The sequence below is a fragment of the Pteropus medius genome, unplaced genomic scaffold (assembly GCF_902729225.1).
Source record: "Pteropus medius unplaced genomic scaffold, Ma_sr-lr_union100, whole genome shotgun sequence".
In the NCBI taxonomy this organism is placed as follows: Eukaryota; Metazoa; Chordata; class Mammalia; order Chiroptera; family Pteropodidae; genus Pteropus; species Pteropus medius.
In genome coordinates, this window is record NW_024345602.1 from 809,514 (window position 1) to 833,550 (window position 24,037).

A 24,037-nucleotide genomic window follows, 5' to 3' on the forward strand; every position below is an offset into this window, starting at 1 on the left:
TGAAAAGCCACCTACCCTGGTTCAAAACCTATAGCCATCAGGCCCCTGCGAGCTCCTGATGCTGGTGGAGGCAACCCAGAAAGGTTGTTGGTTCCAGGAAGGAGAAGAAACTGGCCTCTCCAGGTGGAAAGGGTCCAATGTAACCAATCTGCCATCAGATGGCTTGGTCAGTCTCTTTAAGAGACAGCCAATCAGGGACTCAGCATTGGTCTCTGCTGCTGAAATATGGGCATTCTCAGCAACAGTGCCTGCAACAGTGGATGCTGTTGGCTCCACACATGGAGTGGCCCTGCACCCACAGCTCTGTTCACAAACCCATCATGCAAATGTAGGAGTGGCCACCTGGCAGATCAGTCTGCCCCAGCTGTGACATCTCTCCTCTGTGGTAGGCACATACATGCTATACCCACTCTATAACTTAATCCCCAGGCATCTTTCTTTCTGGTCATCCTTTCTTGATCTTCTTGGGCCATAACCAACCAGCCAAGCCATTGCTCACTGCCCTTGAGTCCATACTCACCCATCCTCAGGCTGCTTCTGCCTCCCTATTCTGCCAGTAATGGAGTGCACTGCTCATATGACGGCCCCTGGGGATATCTCTCTATTCTATTGTCAATTAGGGACATTTCCAAGGGGGCTATAGGATGGCAGAGGTCCACATTTGGCTGCAGATCCATTTGTAAGCCAGGCTTCCATCTTTTCTTCCTCCATTAGTTGACCTTAGGGAACTGCCCATGAAGCTTTAGGTGGGAGATGAATAACAGAGGTACAAGTGTGGGCTTCTGGGCCACCTCTTTACCAACTGGTGCCACAGACCAGCTCAGGCCCTATCATGACTGCTCATGTAATAGATCACCACTAGACCCAGCTCCTTGTGGATCTGATGGCCAACTCCAGTAACACTGTCATGTGCTGTCCCATCACGAGATGTTCAGGCCCTGCAGGGCCCCTGTGGCATTCCAGAAGTTGCTCCTAGAATAGCAGGGCCTTGCTGCGGGACTCTGAGCATCAGCACTGCAACTCCTACCAGGGTTGGCTAGAGGTTCCATGGGGGGCTGTATCCACCACCATCAGATAGATGCGTGACCAAGAGGCAGCTTGACGACAGTCTGAGGCTTTTGCAGAGATCTCTTGCTCTGGGCCCCATTCAGAGCTTGCAGTCACCCTATGAGCGGGCTGGGGCAGATCTGAGTGTGATGTTTGTGCCTCCCAGATTCCAGGGCCAACTGAGTGCTGGGCCTCTTTCTTCATGGTCAGAGGTGGGAAGGACAAAAACATGTCCTTTTCTCCAAAAGGGATTTCCCCGCATGCCCCAGGCTCTGGGACCCCTAAAATCTTCACCGATTTGGCCTTGTATGCCTCACTAGGATAACGAAGGTACTTGCACAATCTGCCCCAGGTCTGAGTAGCATGTTATCAGTAGGATGGATGGCATGACATTTGGTGGCACATAGACACTCAACAGTTCCTTCGGTGGCATGTTCATCAAGTTTTTTCCTCTTCTGTTAAATCCAAATAAAATTAAATGTAATCCTTTAACATTATTAAACTTCCAGCAAAATATTTATTTCTATACCAGTGACCTAGTTCTATATTTCCTACTCTGTCTTGGGGTGCGCTTATGTAGGAGTTGTCTGGAATTATGCTACCTCTAAGGCTGATGATGATTATTTTAATTAGTTTGGGTGGTGGGACTTGGGAATGATTATTTAATTTTGCTTTATAATTGTTATGTTGTTTGAAATTTTAAAATAAATATGTTAAATTTTTATTAAATAACATTTTTAAAATTTAGTGAACATTGCTGAATGTACCACAATGCTGTGGTCAGGGGAGCCTGGAAAATGTGATCTTTGTTTCACATGATCTCATGCCCACTGTAGAATCTGGCATTGTGTCTAAGGAAGAAAGGGAATAGATATTTAGGCAGTTATCCCTGTGATGTTAGAATCAATGGTGATGATAATGCTGATGGCGATGGTGCAGGTAGAGGTGGTGATGTTTGTGATGGTCATAGTGGCATTCTTGATGGTTGGGGGAAACAGTGATGGGGAATGTGGGGGGCCTGGTGGTGGTAGTGAATGTGAGATGATTGTGAAAGTAGTGATGGTGAAGGTGGTGATGGTTATGGTGGTGATGATGGTATTTGTGCTGGTGGTGAAGTCGATGTTTGTGGTTTTGGTCAGGATTTTGCTGACACTGATGGTGATGGCTGCAATGGTGATAATAATGTTGTGGCAATAGTGATGGGGACAGTGGTGGGGGTGGTGCAATGGCAATAGTGCAGGTGATGACTTTAATTTCTCACTTTCTACTTATCTCAAAGCCAGGAAGTGGGATTGGTTATCTCTTTGCTCTTTAATTTCCTTTCTGAATAATACTCTCACCTTAGGCCAAAACTAACAGACCTCCTAAGTCCAATTTTCTTCTTTAAGGGCCAAACCATCAGACCTCCTCCATTCCCATCCTTGATACTGTATCTCCTCATTTTCTAGTTACTCATCTTCATTCACTGAAGAATTTGTAAGCTGGCTCACAGAATTCCTCTAGATCCCAAGCTATTCCATCTTCCTGGAGAATTTTAATGTCACCTGGATGATCTGCTCCATATCTGGCTTTGCAGTTCCTTGACTGCCTCATCTTTAAAGGCATCCTCCCTGCCCCACTGTGTTTTTGGGTCACAATCATGATATTAATTGTCTATTGCTGTGTAATAAATTGCTCCCAAATTTAGTGGCTTCAAACCACAACAAATGTATTCTCACACAGTTTCTTTGTGTCAGGAACCCAGGAGCTTAGCTGGATAGTTCTGACTCAGGGTCTCTCTCAAGGTAGCGATCAAGATGTTGCAATCAAGATATTGACTCTCATCATCTGACTGGGGATGAAGGATTCACTGCCAAGATGGTGCACTCACAGGGTTGCAAGCTAATGCTGGTTCCTGAGAGATGGCTTGGTTCCTCACCATATGGGCCTCTCATGTAGTTGATTGTCTGCATGAATGTCAGCTGGCTTCCCCAGAGCAAGTGACCCAAGAGCAGGAGATGAAGCCATGATATCTTTTATGACCTAACCTCAGAAGTTACATTCTGGCATTTCTGAAATATCCTATTGGTTCCGTGCATGAGCCCATCCAATGTGGAGAGGGGCCACACAGGGGCCTGAATACCAAGAGGCCACTTTGAATACTGGTTCTCAAACTGTCTACCTTCTTCTTGCCCGCTTCAGAGCAACTGAGCCTAGAAAAGAAAACCACAAACCTGGGCAGATTGGTTTCAGTGTGGATTCATGATCACCAGCTCCAGAGGCCCTCTACCCTGCTTGGCAATGTGCCGTCTACTGTGCTTCTTTGGCCAACCTATCCTCCCACTCTCTAAACAGTTATTTCAAAACTTCACCCTTCCCACCCTCTCCCCTGCTCTCTCTCACTTTATTCTCAAAAAAATGACCTCACTTCCAATTCTACAGAAAAAAAAAAAAGGCTACAGGAAGTCCCTCATCTTCCTATGACCAAGCACACATGTATCTATCTTCCCTCACTGCTGTTGCAATAGAGGAATTATTGCTTCCACTCAAGGCTGATCCATTCACCTGTGCCTTGGACCCAGCCTCCTCTCCTTTCCAAGAACCTTGTGTTATCAACCATCCCCCTGCCAACACACACATTTTCCTCCTCTTTCATGCAACTATTTTCTTCCCAATTAATGGGACACAAACTCAGGCCTCTATTGCCAAATACTTCATATTTCTCCTTTAGGTCCCCTGCAGTCCTCCATTCTCCTGGTCTTTAAATACCATGTCCCATGAAAAGGAGCCAGGGCTCACTGAATACATGTCTTGTTCCAGGTCTGGGGCAGAAAATATTTAAGATGAGCCTGCAATAGCTTATCACACAGAATGAGAGGGGAGTGACCAAAGTTTGTGGGATCATGAAAAGAATATTCAAGAGCTGACTTGCACAGGCTCCCACAAGGGGCAGAGGTGGGACAATCTGAACATGAAAAAACTGTAATAGACTGAAATACAACAAAGATGTTAGAAATCCAATCGATTATAATGGTAGCTAAAAACCTTACTGGTCAATGTTGGGTCTGCTAGGAAACAACTTATTCCAAAAAAAATTTTTAAATAAAAGGAAAGGACCATTTACCCTCCATTTCCTATATGAACTATTTTTCAGAATAACTATTTGATGAGGGAAGTTCTCTTTATGAAAATTCCAGCTAATTAACAAAAAGAGAATGAGAGAATACCATTTTCAACCTCCTAATAATGGAGTAAGGCGTGATCATCAGTGGATACCAAAATCATTAGTGAAAAGTGGACGAGGCATCTTGTAAAAGATAGGCCAGACTGGGAACTCTTGAACCAATGGTCAATCTTAATCTCACAAAAAGGAAGTGATGAGACATTAGATGTGCCCTAAATTGATACCATAAGAAGTACACAATGCCATCTATGCAGTATCCTTGCCAAAATCTCTTGCCTGAATCTATCTGATCAAGCCCCTATACCTATCTCAAGTCTGTAGACCTTTGGGAAACACAGGGCTTACAGGAACATGTTAAATGACACCACAGGGATACAATTGACAAATATAAAATGGTCAAATACCACTTTCTTGAACAAATGAAAAACATACAGGGAATTTGTAAACTTAAGAGCTTAAAAGGACACATCAGTCAAATGCAATTTGTGGATCTTGTCTGAAAGCTGTTTTGAACAAATCAAACATAATCAGGGAAATTTGAATAATAACCAGATGTTTGATGGTGATATTAAGATTCATTGCTTTTTAAGTATGATAAAGGAATTATGATTATGTTTTTGAAGTCTTTATTATATTTGTATAGATGAAATATAATGTTAGGGGTTTGCTTCAAAATAGTCTAAGGTTGGGGGAGTGGAAGGGGATGTAAATGAAATAAGATTGATCATATGTAGGTGGAAAACCAGAGGAAAGAAGGAGCAATTAGGGATATCATTTTATAAACTATATAAATGTCTAACCAATGTATTGTATACTTGAAACTAATAATAATTTTTAAGAGATTGGCCATATGCTACTAATCATTGAAGCTGGGTGATGGGTGTAGGAGGTTCATAATACTACTCTCTCCAATTTTACAGATGTTTGACACTTTTCATAATAAATATTTTTTAAAAAAATAGTCCAGTCTCTTTTTCTGTACCACGGCATCTGAGAAGGTAGCTGCTCCAGATGGTGCCACTACAAACTGATGGCGACTGTTGTCCTGCATACCTGATTGTGGTGCAGAGACTCTCCCTCCATGGACCAGTCTGAGGCATGTAGTGTGAGCTTGAAATACACATTTATTGGGTTAAGCCATGAAGATTTGGGAGTTGTTAACTCAGTATAATTTAATTCATTCTGACTAGTACACTTTCTCATTCCAGTCTAGCTACTCCCACACCCTTCTGCTCCTTCTCATAGCCAGATATCTTGTGAGACATCAACAGACAGAGTGTTGTCTATGTCTGTGTTCGCTTCCCCACCCCTCAGCACCCCAGCTCCATCTCCTTTGGACTTCTCATCACTCCAGAGAAATAGTTTTCACTAAAGTCCTCTGTGTTGCCCAAACCAGTGAATACTCCCTAAACCTCATTCTTCATTCTTGTGGTCAGCACAGTTGGCCACACTCTTCTTCTCGAAACACCCTCCTCTGCTGGCTCCCCATCCTTCTAGAGGCTCCTGCTCTTTGTCATCTGAAGGTTTAGCTTCTTGGGCCTGGTATTAAGGATGCAAGTTCAGGGCCTGTCATCTTCCTGCCCCTCCCTCCTTTCATTTACTCCTTATCTGCAGATGACCCCAAAAGTGTATTCTCAGGCCTGAGTTCCCCTCCAAGTCCAGATCCATGGATCCAACTGCCTGATTGAATATCTCACGGGTCTTAAAGCCACCTCATACCTAGCAAGTCCAAATCTGAACTACTTTTCCCCATTTCAGTGAATAGCCCCATGATTCATTCTGATACTTAGGCCAAAAGTCTGAGGGTCTGCTTCAACAGTCCCCTTCTCTTTAATCAGATATTTGGTCTACCACCAAGTCCTTTGGGATTTTACTTCCCAAATAGCTGTTGAATCCATCTTCTTTCCATCTCCACCCCAATCTCCCTGGATAGGTGGTCACTTTCCACCTGGAAGACTGCGACATCCTCTTAACTGGTCTCCCTGCTTCCATGCTGGCCCCTTTTCCACACTGTTGCTGGATGGTCTTTCCACAATGCAAATCCAGTATGTCACCTTCTTGCTTCAGAACCTTCTGTGACTTCCCATTGCTCTTAAGATCAAGGTGATGACACTCATACAAGACCCTGCAGACTACCCTACCCCTATGCTTCTTGCTCTCTCCTTCCAGCCACAATGGCCTTCTCTCAGTCCCTTCTTCTCATATGCCCCTTCTGCCACAGAGACTTTGCACATTAAGGTTCCTCTGCCTGATGCACTTTTCCTTCCCCTGATGAACTCACACTTGCCTTTCTGATCTCAGGGCGGCTTTCTCTCACCTTCCTATCTGGGTCAAATGCCCCTAGAGACTCTTTCTGAGAATCTTTTCTGTCTCCTGTGGTACCTCTATGAGTTGTAGTCTTATAATTTCCTTTGTGACTATTTGATTAAAATTTCTCTCCTTCATTAGACTGCAATCCATTTCGTTTATCATGGTGTCAACAAAACCTAGCATTCTGCCTGTCATGTAGCAGGCACACAAAAATTCCTTGAGAAAGTAAATAAAATAGTGATGAGTCTTTGATGATGGCGTTTGGGTGCTGGTGATAGTAATGGGGGTGGTCGTTGTTAGTGGCAATAGTGGTGACAATGGATGTGCAATATGGAAGTGGTAGTGGTGTAATGATGGCAGTGGTGTTGGTGGTGGTTGAAAGGATGGTGGTGGCAGTGGCAGTGCCCAACCTCCTCCACACACGCTTGGCCAGTGAACACCAAGCAGAGTCACACAAAGATGGAGCACTGTCGGAGCTGATCTGTTCCAATAGGAGCAGCCCAAAGAGACCACTCCTCAATCTAAGAGCTGCCTGACCTTCTCACAGGTGTTGGGATTTCTTTTTCTTCTGACTTAGCCTGTACGCATTTAATAGTGCCCCTCCCCACTTTTTACTAACACTAGCTAGGATTGATTTCTGTCCATTGTAACTAGCTAACTCCAATAGAAACAGGAAGGCCAGAGAGCTGGTGAACTGAGATTGAGCCCATTCTTTCTCTCTCTCCTTTGCCAGTTCCTCCTCCTCTCTCTGACCTCTGACTGTCCTTGGACCCTCCTTCATCTCTACTCACTCCCTGGGTGATCACACCCATTCTCAGTCTTTTAAATATCATTGTATATGCTGATAAATCTCGATTTTCCATCCTAGTCCCAACCATCATCCTGAGTCCCGACCTTCCTCTTGAGTCCCAGATTACATGCCCCAGTGGTTACTGGGCATCTCTGACCTGGCTGCCTATCGTGCATGTCTAACTCATCATGCCCCAAACTGAATTCCTGATTTTTCTCCACAAATCTGCAGTCCTCACCCCGACCAGCAGTCTTCCACAACTCAGTGAATGGCAACTACATTTCATCACACCAGAAAATGAGGAGGCACCCTTGATTCATTTCCCTCACCCCCACATCCAATCCACCAGCAGAATTTGGCAGTTCCACCTTCAAAATATATTCTAAAAATTGTACCACCTCCATTACTATCCCTCTGATCAGTCACCATACTCTCTCACCTGGAGAGCTACAACAGCCTCCTCTCAGGCTCCTTGCCTCCACTCTTATACCCCAACAGTCTCCTCCACATGGCAGCCAGAGCGATCCCTTGAAAATGTTAAGTCAGCCTCTCCTCTGCTCCAAACCTTCTAATAGCTTTCCATTTACCCAACAAAGAACACAGCCCTAAGAAGAGCCTATGATCCAGCCCCCTGCTACCTCTTCTAACACTCCTCACTCTATTTAGCTAAAGGCCTTCTTTGCCTTCCAGAGGAGGCTGCTGCTTTAAGGCCTTTGAACTTGTGCTCTCTGCTGGGAATGCTCTTCCTATACTATCACCTGGCTTGCTTTTTCATCTACTTCTGGCTTAGACCAGACTGGTGCAGAGGGCACAGAGAGGAAGAATCCCCAGAATGATTCCAGGGTGTCTGGACAGGGAACTGGGTAGCTGGAGGGACTGCCCCTGGACAGATTAAGGGTCAGTTGTGGGGAGAAAGATCCACATTCCTTATGGTGAGTGAATGGCCTTCTTTGTGGGGTGTCCAGGGTGAGGCACCAGGATGCAGCCCAGTAAATTCATAGTCTGGAGCCCAAGGTGCAAATAAGACTGGGGAGAGAGAATTAGCAGAAAGAAGATGGCTGACGGCAGAATGGTAAACGCTGTGCTTGCCTACTCTCACGACCACTTCAAAATTACAACTAAACTACAGAACAGCAATCATTGAGAATCATCTAAAATTAAGCTGAACAGAAGTCCAATAACTGAGGATATAGAGAAGAAAACACCTCCAGACTGGTGGGAGGGGCGGAGACAGAGCAGACTGGTCCCACACCCATGTGTGGCAGTTAAGTATCAGGAGGAATATCTCAGCTGTGGTGGTCCTCCCTGAGGAGCAAGGGGTCCCAGGCCCATACCCAGCTTCCAAGCCCAGGATTCCAGTGCTTCTAGTTGTGAAAACCAGTGGAGATTTTGCCTGAGTGAAACAGAGGGCTGCTAGAGTCCTAGGTGCTTACTCACTGAAGGACTCACTTGCTCTAAGCTCCAGCACTGGGCAGCAGTTCAAAAGGTGCCAGGGACATACGAGGAGGAACTGAACTATCTGGCTTCATGATGAGGGCTGGAGAGGCAGCTTTTTTTCAGACAGAAGTGCTGGCAGAAGCTATTGTTCCCTTGATGAGCCTTCCCCCCACCCAGCCTACACACACAGATGGGCACCATATCTAAGTATCGATCAACCTGGCTAACACCATAAGCCTTGCCCTGGTGATTCCCTGAGACCTGGCCCCCAACCCAACTTGTAGGCCCACCTGAGGCCCTTCCAGTGCCTTTTCAACAAATGGCTTAGCTTATTATGCCATGGACTTTCCTACAATCTGTCGTAGGTTCAGAAACTCCAAGCAACCAGATTCTGGCCTCAGCATAACCTATTCCTATTGCTAAGCAGCCCCAAGACTGGCACTAGTGGCAGCAGGCCTGTTTACAGCTTAGCCTCTCCCAGGCAACTCCAAGCCCAGCACAAAAGGCAATCATCTGCATATCACTTTGGTGGCTCATACAAAGTGTTCCCCAGGCAGTGGCTGACCTTGGCCTGTACCACTGTTCCACCCAAGAAGCCCTAGAACTAACAGAACTGGTGGCAAGCTTCAGACCACACAAGATCATCATCCTAGAACTAACTGGTGGCAAGCTTCAGACCACACAAGAGCACCATCCAACCACCTCTACAAATTACACACTCCATGGGCATACTTGTCAGGCACCAGCACCCTGCTCAAGAGAATCCTGCTCTGTAGGGTCAAACCCTTCAAATAGCTCCTCTACTATAGTCACAGTTAGCCCTCACAACCAATAAGCCTGAGGATCAATCCCTCCCATTGACATGCCAACAGCAATCAAAGCTCAACTACAACAGGAGAGTACACACAACTTATACAAGGACACAACTGGAGCACTCAGCTAAGGTGACCAGGGAGACAGTGCCACTGGGATCCACAGAACACCTACACATACAGTCTACTAAGACTGGGAGACTTAAGAGCCCTATCTAATACTTAGAAACAAACAGAGGGAGACAACCAAAATGGAGAGACAAAGAAACATGTCCCAAATGAAAGATCAGAACAAAGCTCCAGAAAAAGAACTAAAAATGGAGATAAGCAATCTACCATATGCAGAGTTCAAAACACTGGTTATAAAGATGCTCAATGAACTTAGGGGAAGAGTGGATGAATTCAGTGAGAACCTTAACAAAGAGATAGAAAACAAAAATGGAGATAGAAAACATTAAAAGAAACAGTCAGAAATAAGAATGCAATAACTAAAATGAAGAATACTTTAGGAGGACTCAATAGTAGATAAGATGCAGCAGAGGATTGAATTATCAATTTAAAGGATAAGGTAGCATAAAACACCCAATCAGAACAGCAACAAGAAAAAAATTTCAAAAAAATGAGGATAGTGTCAGGAGACTCTGATACAACATTATGCATACCAACATTAGCATCATGGAGGTACCAGAAGGAGAAGAGAGAGAGTGACTAATTGAAAACCTATTTGAAGAAACAAGGATATAAAAATTCCCTAACCTGGTAAAGAAAATAGACAAGCCCAGGAAGTGCAGAGATCTCTAACAAGGTGAACCCAAAGAGGCCCACACCAAGAGATATCATCATTAAAATGCCAAAGGATAACGACAAAGAGAGAATCTTAAAAGCAGCAGGAGAAAAACAGCTAGCTACCTACAAGGGAGCTCCCATAAGACTGTCAGCAGATGTTTCAACAGAAACTTTGCAGGCTAGAAGGGATTGATACAAGGTATTCAAAGTGATGCAAAGCAAGGACCTACAACCAAGATCACTCTATCCAGCAAAGCTATCATTTATAATCAAAGAACAGTTAAAGAGCTTCCCAGAAGAAGCTAAAGGAGTTTATCACCACCAAACCATTATTACAAGGAATGTTAAAGGGACTTCATTAAGAAGAAAAGTCAAAAATATGAATAATAAAATGGTAATAATTACAAGTCTATCGACAATTACTTTAAATGTAAATGGACTAAATGCTCCAATGAAAAGACATAGGGTGGCTGAATGGATAAGAAAACAAGACTCTTATATATGCTGCCTACAAGAGATTCATTTCACATCTAAAGACACACACAGACTAAAAGTAAATAGATGGAAAAGACATTTTATGAAAAGGGGATTTTTTTTTAAAAAAAAGCTGGGGTAGCAATACTTACACCAGACAAAATAGACTTTAAAATAAAGGCCATAACAAGAGACAAAGAAGTACCTAGTAATTCCAACTTTTGGGTATTTATCTGAAGAAACCCAAGACACTAATTCGAAAAGACATGTACATCTGTATGTTCATTGCAGCATTATTTACAAGAGCCAAGATATGAAAGCCATCTAAGTATCCATCAATAGATGAATGGATAAAGAAGTAGTACAATGGAACAATACAATGGAATATTACTCAGCCATAAAAAAATGAAATCTTGTCATCTGAAACAACATGGATGGACCTAGAGAGTATCATGCTGAGTAAAATAAGTCAGAGAAAGACAAATACCATACGATTTCTCTTATATGTGAAATCTATCACGCAGGATGGGCCAATGAGCAAAACAGAAACAAACTCATAGATACAGAGAACATTTTTATGGTTGCCAGATGGGAGGCGGGTAAGGGATTGAGAAGTACAAATTAGTAGTTATAAAATAGTCATGGGGATGTAAAGTATAGCATAGAGAATATAGTCAATAATATTATAATAATTATGTATGTGTCGGAAGGGTACTAGATTTATCTGGGAGATCACTTTGTAAGCTATATAAATGTCTAATCACTATGCTGTACACCTGAAACTAATATAATACTGTATGTCAACTAGAATTGAAAAATAAAAAAAAATTATTAAAAAAAATAAAAAACAAAAACAAACAAAAAACTGGGATGTCAGACCCCCACGGCTGCTGTGGAGAGTATTGAGATCTGCCAGCCCCAAGGGATCTAGACCTGGCATCACCAACATTTCTGAATCTCCAGCTGAGAGAAGAGCCAGCTCATTGGCAGCAGAATCAGCAACTGAATTAATGTGAACAGAGATGGTGCTGCTGAGCCAGCTCATCGAGAAGCACAAATGCGGTGGGTGGTTCCACTAGCCAGACTATCCCAGCCAACAACCAGCAGGCAATTGGTAAGCCTAATTAATAATTAACTTTTAAAGTAAATATTAATTTAAAACAAATATGAGAATCAATCTCTTGAAATAAAGGCTTTTGCTTTTCTTTCCTAAAGGGACTCCATTGAAGACCCAGGCTGCAGGACCATGTGGGTAGAGGGCCACTGCATAGCACAGCTGCAGGGAGGACGATGAAGGGCACAAGAGAGAGGAGAAGGGGCCAGGCCCAGCTCCATCCTCCCCATCCAGTACCACAAGGATCCTTGGGACACCCGCCTTGTCTCTTTTAGCCTTGCAGGGAAATGCTTTCTCCACTCAGCAGTCACTGCCAAGCCACTGCTGCTAGCCTTCTCTGGTTCTGGAGACAGAGCAGAGACTGTCTCTGCCCTTGAGGCACTGGCCACTCTGATGATGCGGGTGGAAGATATTCAGGAATGTTAAGTGGAGAGAGATTGATTCCTGTGGTCTCAAAGGAGAGAGAAACAAGGTGGGGGGACCATGGGCCATAAGAAGACGGCTCCACTTGGCCTTGGTGGAGAAGAGTTGGAAGGATGCTTGGGGTGGGAGCTACATGGCCAGAGGTGTGGTGGCAGGGAAGCCATGTGGGTATGGTGAGGATTCAAGAGGTGGAGGGCTACCCAAACATCTGGAGAAGATAGCTTGTACATACCCTGCTGCCACCCCAGAACTCCATGACCCCAGGGGTTTCCTGACTGACTGCTCTGGTGACCGCAGGCGTAACCACGGCGCCTGGGGGCTCAAGTGGCTGGTGCTGCCAGGTTCCTGCTTTAGGGGTGTGACAGCGCAGTGTGGTTGGCGGCCCTGACCCAGTGCTGCTAGGCTCCCATGCCTCCCAGGCCCCGGGAGGGGAGATCCATTCCACTGGCCACACTCCTAAGTCAGGGAGTGTCATGTGCAGGGATTACAGGGCCAGGCAGCTCTGGTGGGATGAGTAGAGAATGGGGGGCTCATAGATGTCATCTGAGGTCATGCTCAATCTTGAGTGGGCCTCAGACCCCTCTGAGATGCCAATGGAGGCTGTGATCAAATCTTTTCTTCAAACAAAGCCCCTGTAGACATCCCACAATCTATTGACATCCTAGGACAGCCGCCCAGGATCAGCTCTATGCTGCGATTCTGGGCCTTCCCAGAGACCCACGTTCAGCCCATTCACAGGACTCAGTGAAGCAGGGGGCTAATGCCTCTGGATGGATAAGATGTCAGGGGCTCTGGGGCCGCCAGCACAGCCCTGGGGAGTAATCTTCTGGGAGTGTTTACAGTGCCAGAGGACAGGGAGAACTTTGACAGATGGAAAAGCAAGTCCCAGGCAGGGAGAAGGACTGACCTGGGGTGTCTAGCTAGTGGGGCTGCGCATGTCCTGAACCACAATAGCTGTCTCCCAACTCCACGACACACATAGGGGCTGGCCCCAGCCCCGCCCTTGTAAGGGCCTCTTTCCTAGTCCTGGCTCCCAGCCAGGGCCTCCTGATTTCTTCTCCTTTCTTCTGATCCCAGATGCAGCCTGCCCTCTTCCCACTGGGCTTTCCCTTCAGGGCACTGGAGTTGGGGCCAGGTCCTGCTCCAAGGATCCAGGCATTCAAGTTCTCTGTAGGCAAGAGGTCATTGAAGAAGTAGGTGGCCATAAGCTGGCCTCATACCAGCTCCTCTGTCCCCCATTCTCTCTACAGGATCTGTGGTGGGGTGAATAATGGCCCCCAAAGATGTCCACTTCCTAATCCCTGAAACATGTATGTTACCTTAGATGGCAAAAGGGACTTTGCAGATGTGATCGAGTTAAGGATGTAAAATGAGGAGATCATCTTGGATTATCCAGGGGGGCCCAATGGAATTACAAGAGAGAAGCAGGAGGGTCAGAATTAGAGATGTTTGGAGATGTTACATTGCTGGCTCTGAAGATATAGGATGGGGCCACAAGCCAAAGACTGCAAGCTGTCTCTAGAGGCACAGAGACAGATTCTCCCGCAGTCTCAAGAAGGAACACAGCCCTGCCAACACCTTAATTCTAACCCAGTGAGACCTATTTTGTAATTCTGGCTCCAGAACTGTAAGAGAATAAATGTGAGTTGTTTTAAGCCACTAAGTTTGTGGTGACTTGTTATAGCAGCAATAGGAAATAATATAGGCTCCTTCCCTGAGACGTCCTAAAGAAAGTGAAGGCCCTGGATTGCAAAAGAAAGACGTTCTAGAGGTGAGGAGAAATGTGAGCAAAGGCTAGAGGGGGCCTGGGAGGGTGGCAAGCCCACTGCCCCGACCCACATCCCACCCACTAGGACAATGAAAAAAGAAAGGGGCATATGAGCATGGGAGGCATTGCTTAGGTGCCAGTACTCTATATGTCTTTCCCCCAGCACCAGTGTGGGGGCACTATGTAGTGGGTAGAAATGCTTTAGTTGGCAGATAAGGAAACAGGCGAGGTGACTTGCCCAGGGTTGGATCCCTATCTGTCTGATTCCAAACCTCATCCCTCCTACCAGGGCCAGGTGCCAATCCCACCTAAGGCTGGAGGTCTGTGCAACCCCCTCCACAGCCCCCAAGGGGAGCGTCCCCAAACTGTCCACTTGAGATGTTAGAGGCCTGGTGACAGAAGTAGCCCAACTGAGATAGAGCTGAGGCCTCCACTTCTACCAGACTCTCAGGCTGCTGGGCATCTATCTTCAGGACAGAAGACCCAGCTGGAGACAGCAGGAGACTGGTTGTCCAGTGACCTGGGATCTGACCATACCCCTCTACTTCCTGGCTGGTGAGGCTAAGCAACTCCGTTCTACCACAAGACCTCAGCTTAACTTCTGTTTCATGGGGTAACATGGAGGACAGCCACTGTCCACAACATGCTGTTATGTGGACAAAGCCAGAGGCATTACATGTGTGGAATGAATCCTGTTTGGGTTAAAAAGGAGAAATATGTACATGCATAGTACAGTTTTCCAAAATGTTGACTAGGACACATAGCAAACTGCAGCCAGTGAAACCTCTGGGGAGCCAAGTGTTGGGTGTGTCTGTGGAGGTATTTTTATTTTATATTCTATACATTCTAAATGTTACAATTAACATGAGCTGTGAAATAAATTTCAAATTTGTTACACAAACTCGTCCATACAGAATTGCCATGTATGTAAAAGGTGGTAGAAACCTTCAAGGTTTTTTCTAAATGCTCCTTCTCACTTCCTCCTATCTCTGGGTGGGGCTAGCCTTGTCTGCAAGTACCCACAGCCATGCCACCCACTGTGAGTGGAAACAGCTGCCCACCTGGGTCGAGAGAGATCAGAGCAAGTCCAAGCAATAAATAGAAGCCCAACAGAAGGACAAATACTGTATAATTCCACTTATATGAGGCCCCTAGAGGAGTCAAATTTATAGAAACAGAAAGTAGAATGGTGGTCTCCAGGGGCTGGGGGAGGGGGAATGGGTAGTTAGTGCTTAATGGGGATGGAGTTTCAATTTGGGAAGATGAAAAAGTTCTGGAGATAAACGGTAGTGATAATTGCTCAACCATGTGAATGTACTTAATTCACTGAAATGAACACCTAAAAATGGTTAAAATTGTAAATTCTATGTTGCATGTGTGTTTGAGCCCTTGAATTGGCTCTATCTCCTGGCAACCCTATGAATGAGTGATGTCTGCAATGTCCTGTCCTCAACCACCCTGCTCAGCTCTTATAAACGCATGCCTAGGGCTTGTCTTATAGAACCAATGCATCTCACATTTGGTCTTCCTCTTTTCATGCTGCCTTCCATTTTCCCCAGCATCACTCTTTTCCAAAGACCCCTGGCTTCTCATGATGTGCCTGAAGTAGGACCACTTTGGTTTTGTCATTTTTACCTCCAGTGCTTTCTCAGGCTTAGTTTGCTCTAGGGCTCACTTGTTCATCTTTTTGGAGGTTCCAGGTACCTTAGAGGTCTCCTCCAACACCACATTCCAAATGAATCCATTTTCTTCCTATTTTCTTTACTTTCCAACTTTCGCATCTGTACATAGTAATTGAGAATACAAGGATGTGGATGATCTTAGCCTTGGTCTCTAATGATACATCTTTGCCCTTGGTGATCTTTCCTAATTCTTCCATTGCTGCCCTTTCATGTGTATTTCATATGTGTGTTATTGTTATTTGTATTTAACCACTATCAATTAATCGCCTATCGCAGATAAAAGAGGGAGGTGGGAGGTAGAGAAAGATGAGGCTGGGAGCCCGGGGTCTTGGCAGGTATTGGGACTTAGTACTGGGTCTTGGAGAGGAGTTTGGAGGTTTTCACCTGAGGGCATAGTAGGAAGTTCCAATTTGTCTAAAGGTAGAGGTTATTTTAATATTTTCCCATGAGCCACTTTAGAAAGTTTGGTCTTTGGACTACTAGCAATGAATGACTCTAGAACAAATTAGAAATTATCACAGCCCTCGGTGAGAAACAAAGTGCTTTGTTTTTTCTGAGGACTGGAGTTAGGGAGTGACAAGGTCAGAGGAACATTCAGATTGTCTCTGGGGAGCTGCTTCAAGCTGATTGGTGCTGGCAGCCCAGAGCCCAGGGACGAGGCTGGGAGCCATAGTCAGGTTTCCGGAGTCCACAGTGGGAATTCTCTGGGTCATCATGAGTTGCCTGGGGGTGGCCAGAAGCATCCAGCACACAGTAAGTGTACAGATCTAAAATCTGAGCCTGCTGCCACCAGGGTGGACATGTCAGTATTCCTAAGGCCCCAAAGTGTACCACCTTCTGAAATGGACACTGGACAGCAGTAAGCAGCACTCACCTCTGTTGGCCTGATGCAGAGGCAGGCACAGACAATGCTGAACAGCATGGGGAGGGTAATCATGGGGCCCATACAGGTAGTTGGCTGGAGGGTGGTGCTTGTGGGGTGCCACCAGAAGCAGTGGTCTTAAAATTGCTGAATCAGTGCTCCCTCCCCGCATCTGGCTGAGACAGGACAGCATCTGCAAAGGCTCACAGACCAACTGTGGGATGTGCTAGGGCTTTGGCTGTGAAGGCAGGGCCAGGGTGCCTTGAGGATAGGACTGAGGCAGGCCAGGCTTTGAGCTTGGGAAAGGTGGGGCATGGGTAGTGGGGGCCAGCAGAGCAGAGCTCCGACATCCTGTCTTGGCACCTTCCAAGACCTGGTTCACAGGAGATGATGAATAAATATTTGTTACAGTGGGGCTCTATCCAAGTTCCTGTCTTATAAAATGGCCAGGGCTATCTGGAGGCATGGGTGATGTCTGGCGGACAAAGCACGCAATAGGTACTCAGCACCTCCCCTCCATCTGCAAGATGAGGCCATTATTGAGTTGGCAAGTTTTGATGATATGATTGTCCTAAAGGCCAGATCAAGGGTGCTGGCAGCTGTTTGATAGAAGCAGCGGGTGTCGCGACTCCAAGCTGAGCTTGGGACCTTGCCTGCCCAGGGAGAGACTCTCGGGTCTGTGACCCTATTGTGGCAGAGGGGCCAGTCTGGGGAGGTCTGAATGTCTCTCCCAAGGCCCTGTCCCAGTAGGAGCACTGCTGTTGGAGGCCATGGCTCAGGGAGAGTTCTGGAGCCAGTGTGAGGGCCTGTGGCCAAGAGAGTAGTAGGTAGGCAAGGCACCCCCATCGCACCTTTGTTGTACCCGCTGGACTGGCTTGGACACTGTACTTGGCATCCATTCTGCAGCTGTCTCCCATTGTCTCTGTCTCTCTGTGTCTCTCCACGTTTGGGCATGCTCGAATTGTCTCCCTGGGCCCTCTCATCTCTGTGCCCTCGTGTTTCTGTGTCCCTGCTTCTCTTTCTGAGTCTCTACTTTCTTCCATGTCTCTCCCTGTTCCCCCACCATCCTGCCCATTCCCACCCTGCCCATGCAGCCCTCTCTAGCCCACTCCTGTGCCCTTATCTGGGTCCAACCCCTGCACACTTGCTAGGAGCCCATCCCCATGACAACAGGGCAGATGGCTTGGAGTAGCCTGAGTAGCCAGCCGCCCTCCCTTCCACCACAGCTCAATCCGTCTTTGAAATTAAATCAGCTGCGATAACATCAACTGGCCAAAGGGAGGAAAGGCAGGGAGGAGGCTGCCTGAACTCCATCCACCCTGCTCCAGGCCAAGGGTGCAAGGAGAGTGGATGAAGAAGGCAGAACTGGACTGGCTTTCAATGTTGCTGTGTGACCTTGACTAAGTCTCCCTGAGCCTCAGTTTCCTCATCTGTAAAATGGGGTCAAATAGCCATCTCTCTTTCTTGGAGCCAGTCAAAGTCTCTGGGAGAGTGTGCTGGCAAAGTGTTTTGTGAGTGCTCAGTAGGACTGAGAACATTGCCACCCCCACAGTCCAAGCAGAACCCCACTATGGGGGCAACATTGCCCAGCCAGGTCTCAGGGGTCAGGGCATTCGCTCAGGCCACTTGCACTGGAGAAGTGCAGACTCAGCTCCCTGTCTGTTCTGTGAGCCAAGGTGTACCCTCCCTGGGCTTTGGAACCCTCGCCTGTAAAACACCCCAGTGTCTTGAATTCTAGGGCTTTCTGGACACACTAAAGCACAATTTTGTCCACCCAGAAATGGGGAGACTACTCCCTTCCCACAGGATTTGGGTCCCTTTAGACATCCAGGGGCCCTGGTGGGATGTGGGGACCCAGGAGTGGTGGGTAGAGGTGGTGGGACCTTGTCTAAGTCATAGGCCTCCCTGAGGAAGTGACATCTTAGGCAAGATGAGATTCTTAAGAGTTAGCTGGGTGGGGCTGACAGGGATGGGTGTTTCAGGCAGTGGAGTCAGTATGTGCAAAAGTTCTAAGGCAGGAAGGAGGTGGGGAGGGGCTGCAGCACAGAGAGTGAGAGGGAGAGTAGGCAGATGAGCAAAGACCTGAAGGGAGGCAGGGGAGAGAGGGACTGCATGAAGATCTACAAAGAGAATTCCAGAAAGAGGGCACAACCCAAGCAAATGTCCTGTCAGAAGTGTGCCAGGTGTGTATGCAGGACAGTGCGAAGGCTGGTGAAGCTGGAGCAGAGTGAATGATAGGGGAAACCAGGGAGGTCATGGGGCCAGATGATGCAGGGCTTTGTGGACCACTGTAAGGACTTTGGATTTGACTTTGAGTGTTTTGCAAAACTTTTAGGTTTTCACGAAATCCTTCTGGCTGCTGAGATGAGAATAGGATGAAAGAGGAGAAGGGAACAGGCAGGGAGGAGGCTGGTGCAATGTCTAGGTGCCCATTTGGGGCAGGCTCCATGCTGGAGCTGGGCCAACATGTAACCCCTACCCTCCGGGTGTTCCTGTGTGGGAAGCAGGATTATGCTGTGCCCAACCAGCAGGTCCCCAAGCCAGGGTGTGGGTGCTGTGTTGTGGGAGCTCTGTGGAGGTCCTCTGGGCTTTCTAACTGCTGCACTGCCAGCATGCTGCACAGGCCAGGGAAGTTGCCATCACCAGAATGGTCTGTTTTGGTGTGGCTTGGCAAGGCATCCCCAAGGAGGTGACACAGAGTAAGGCTTCCAAAAATTAATTTAATAGGCCGGAAGGAGGTGAGACATGTGGCCCAAGGAAGGGGAACAGCATGCACAAGACGTGGACATCGAAAGGACCTGGAGAAGGCGGTGCCCATGGGACAGGTGAAGTATGGTGCTGGGAAGGCAGCAGGGGCCTGAGTGCTTGTTTGGGAAGTTATACTTTATCTTGGGGGTGCAGCCCTAATTGCTCCTCAGCCTGTCTGGGCTTCATTTCTCCACCTGTCAAATGGGGCTAAGGGTTGAGACAAGGATTTAGTGAGGTAGTTGAGGACATATCAGATACTTTGCTGGGTACAGCAGCTGTCACGTTCAGTAGCCATGGGAGGAGTTGAAGCAGGGGAATCCCCTGCTGGTCTGTACTGGAGAAGGGAGGCCCCAGCTTCAGGTGCAAGGCTTGGTGAAAGGAAGGCAGCATAGAAAATAAGCCCTGGCCCTGAGGTGCTTGGGGTGTCCAGGAACACCAGTGCCTTATAAGCACCCAGATCTCTGCTGTGCACCCAGTCTTAGGAACACACAACAGTCTGGGTGGCTGAGCCATAATTGGATTTTCCTAGCAGCTGTTGGAGCTAAGCAGGCCCACCTGATGCAGCCACGCTGGCTAGCAATTGGTGAAATTAGCAAGTCGACAGGGGCAAAGGTCAGGTGGTTAATGCTGTAGCTTTGATGAAGTTAGTCCCACTGCAGAACTGGGAACTGGGGTTTGGCCTTCTGTGTATCTTGGGGCTCCCCTGCCACTTGGGTAATGTGGTTAGGGGACCTCCAGCTGCCAGCTTGTTCCAGGGGCTCCTGGAGGGAGGACCTAGGGAGCCAGAGCATGGAGGTGCAGCTGAGCAGCGAGGTCACCTACTATGTCCTCCTGGACAGGACACTTGCAGTACCTGAAGGGCTTTGTGACCCCTAGAGATTTGGGGGTGATGCCCCTTGGTTTCCTAGAAGGCTTTGACAAGCTCTTCTGGGGAAATCAGGACCCAGGCCCACCTGTAGGTTTTTAGTGCCCCCACAATGGGTGCTCCTCATCCCAGCTCCACATCTGGAAATGGGGATGAGTTCCTCCCCAGGTCTGTCCATGATCAGGCTCCACCCTCCCCAGAAGTTCAAGGCCTCCCAGCATTTTCTCCCATCATGGCCCTCAGAGGTTATCCTCTGAGCATACTCCTTGGTTCTTGCTGTTCCGTGGAATAGTCTGCTTCCGCCTTCACTTCATATTACTTATTGGACACCTGCTACATGCCAGGCACTGGGCTAGGAGCTGAGATGCATGGCTGAGCAAAATTTAATCAGGTCCCAGCCCAGCAGCACTCCCAACACCTTTCTCAGCCATGCCCACACTCCTCTCTTTCCAGCCTGGGAATGAGAGACCCTGTCACTAATCAACTTTAAACCCTGAAACCTGGAATCACTTTTTCTAACTTTATTTCAGTCCCCAAGGAACAAGGAATTACCAGCATACTGATCCTTCACACACAGCATTTGCATTTCACACACTTCCACACACACACGCATATACACACCTACCTTTAGCTGTTACTGACAATATTATTATTATTTTAAAGAAAAATCCTTCGGAGTCAATAATTTGGATGAAATTCTGGCTCAGCCACTTGCAAGCAGTGGGACTCTCCATGCCTCAGTTTCCTGTTGGAAACTGAATAACGGGTCAGTGACTTCCCAGGATGGAGTCTCCAACCTTCTCCCACTCTAGCCAACATCTCTAGACCAACCCCAGGCTGCTCCTGCCCCTCTACCAGGGCAGGGACTGGAGCTGAACACAAAGTGGGATCAGAAGATCTGACCAGAAGAGCTGTCCCCTCCCTGAGGGCACATGAGACTTCCTAGGCACTTTCTCATTAACACCTCTGGTCACACAAAGCTTGGGGCCTATCCACTGCTGAAACAGCAGGATCTCGCCAGCCTGACTTCCTTCTTCTCTTTAAAGCAAAATTATTCACTCCAGTTTCCAGGGTTATGCATCTTCTTATTTCTAATTGGGGCAACAGCTCTGGATCTGCTCCTGAAGAGGGGTCCCAGCTGAGTGTGTCAGAAAATGTGAGGCCTGTGCCTTTTGTGGCTCCTTCAATGCTTTGGTGCCAATATTGAGGACGCAATGCTGAGGACAGAACACTGTGGCCCAAGTGTAGAGACTTCACCCAGGTTCATGGACAAACGCCCATAAGCATGCCCATACAAACATCTTACAATGCCCTGAGTTAGGTGATGGAGATTAGCAATAAGAAATTAGAGCTCCTATTTATGAGGAGTTCACAGTCTCCTGGGACTGCAGACTATAATCAAACCATCTGTCAATTCTCCGTTATTGCATATACACGGAGAGAAAGGTGTACCTAGCACCCACACATGTGACCCTTGGGCTACAGACCTCACCCTCCATGTAGGGGCTCTTGAGAGTCATTTAGGAAATTATACAAGTCCTCAGAACACCTACCAGGAGTTCTCACATGGATCCATGGTCTTATCTGCCCACAGCAGCTCTGTGTACCCATGAACTTCCTCTCCTGTTGCCCCCTGCCTACAGCTGACAAAACTACTCAAAGGATGCCCACCACCACCTCTGCTAGAGCATCACGCCCAGTGCCTACCTTGACTCTGAAGGCTGCCCACCCTCGGGGCCCAGCAGTGAGCACCACAGAGGCAGGCAGAAGCCTCCATCTTAAACTATCTCTGGGGCTTGAGCAGGCCCAGTTCTTGTCTCCCATTGCCTGCTCCAGCACCCACTTCCTCTCAACGGTGGGCCCCATTTTGGCCTGCTTGGGATCACCAACATCCCACAACATGCAATACTCACACATCACACCCTCACACACATCACACCTCCCCCACACCATATCATGCACCTCACCACACACACCACTTGCACCACACACACCACATCACTCTGAGCAATCATCCACGCGCCTACACACATACACCACACAACCACACACACCACACAGCATACACAGCACACCACCCCCACGCACACATCCAGAAACATTCATTCTTCCAACAAATATGTGCTCTGCCCCTATGGACATAGCAAATAGACAAAATAGGTGCAGGCCTTGCTCCCTTGGACCTCAGTTTGGTTGAAGTTGTACCCATCTCTCAAACAGTCACACAGGTGAATACATAAGGGCCAGGGAGAAACGGGTCAGGGGCTGTGAGAAAGCAGAGCAGGTATGTGGGGAGCTAATTCAGAATAGGGTAGCAGGGAAGGACTCCTTGAAGAAGTTATGTTTGAGCAAAGGCCTGAAGATAAGTGGGCATTCACTAGGAGAGAGGCATGTATGAAGGCCCTGAGGGTCTCAGGCATTTGGTACAGTGGAGGAATAGAGGGGAGGCCAGCATGGCTGCAGCTCAGAGAATGAGGGTTGTGGGGAGGTGAGGCCAGGAAAGTGGGCAGGGTGAGGTCACCAGGGCCTTATGGTGAGGCTGAGGCCTGAGGTCTTTATGCTTAGAGCAGAGAGAGCACTGAAAGTTTAAAGCAAGGCAGGTAATATGATGCAACGTGGGCTTTGGCACCACAATCACACAAAGAATCACTCCAGGTTCAGGGGCTGAAAGTTGAAGCCAAAACTCTGTGAGAATAACATGGCTGCACGGGAGTCAATGGTGGGTGTGGAAGCATGGGTTTGAATTGAGATGGAGTGATGGTCATGGCATTTGTCAACCCAGATGACACAGACAAGAGATCATAAATTGCCTACAGAACCACCCCTATGCTCCCCACTAATACAACCAGATTTGGGAGGCAGCACCCACACACCTGGAGGCACAGGCTCCTCTGCGTGTCTACTCGTGCCCAGCCAGCATCGTGCAGGTCCACTAAGATGCCCACCACCCCCTATAGCTAAGCCAAATGTTTCCATGAACTCACTTGGCACATTTATTAACCATCAGCCTGCAGTTGTGGCCAGGCGGCAGATGCAGGCCCCGAGTGGCCATGCTTACTTGTTGTCCACCCGTTTGAGCTGCTCCTTGCCATTGATGGTCACTGACTTGAGCTGCCCATCCTCTTCCACCTCCACACGCTCCTGCCCATTCTCCACAATGCGCTTGGTGGTGACCTTGTGTCCATTGACCATCTCGGTGGACGACATCACCGACTTGAACCCTGAGCTGCCAGAGCCAGAGCCCCCAAAGGAGGTGGACGAGAAGGTGGTACGGCAGGCGCCGCCACCACGGCCCAGTGTGTCGAAGGCTGAGAAGGCCTCCATGAAGGCTGGGAACTCACCAAAACCAGCCGAGAAGGCGCCCCTCAGGCCATGGCCTCGGCCAACACGGTCACTATTGAAGGGGGTGTCCCAGAAGTCAAAGGAGAAGGGGTCCAGACCACCGAAAAACTCACGGAAGATGTCCTCAGGGTTCCGGAAAGTGTAGCCGGTGTCAAAGGGGCTATTGTAGGGGGTACTGGCCCCGCCGCCAGCCCGCCAGCTGTCACAGCCTGCCCGGTCATACACAGAACGCTTCTTGGAGTCAGATAGGACCTCGTAGGCCTCAGACACCTGCTTAAACTTCTTCTCAGCCTCCTCCTTGTTGTCAGGGTTCTTATCAGGGTGCCATCGCAAGGCCAGCTTGCGGTAGGCCTTCTTGATGTCCTCTGGGGAGGCGCTTGACTGTACCCCCAGCACTTCATAATAGTTAGCCAT

At 47.7% G+C, this 24,037-nt stretch overlaps 1 protein-coding gene across 1 annotated transcript; it reads right to left on the reverse strand.

Annotated features, from left to right (window-relative positions):
• Positions 1 to 23,318: 23,318 nt before the first annotated feature.
• Positions 23,319 to 24,037, reverse strand: DNAJB8 (DnaJ heat shock protein family (Hsp40) member B8). Its single transcript, XM_039874653.1, has one exon. The coding sequence runs from the start codon at positions 24,035 to 24,037 to the stop codon at positions 23,336 to 23,338; it is 702 nt and encodes a 233-aa protein (XP_039730587.1). The 3' UTR covers positions 23,319 to 23,335.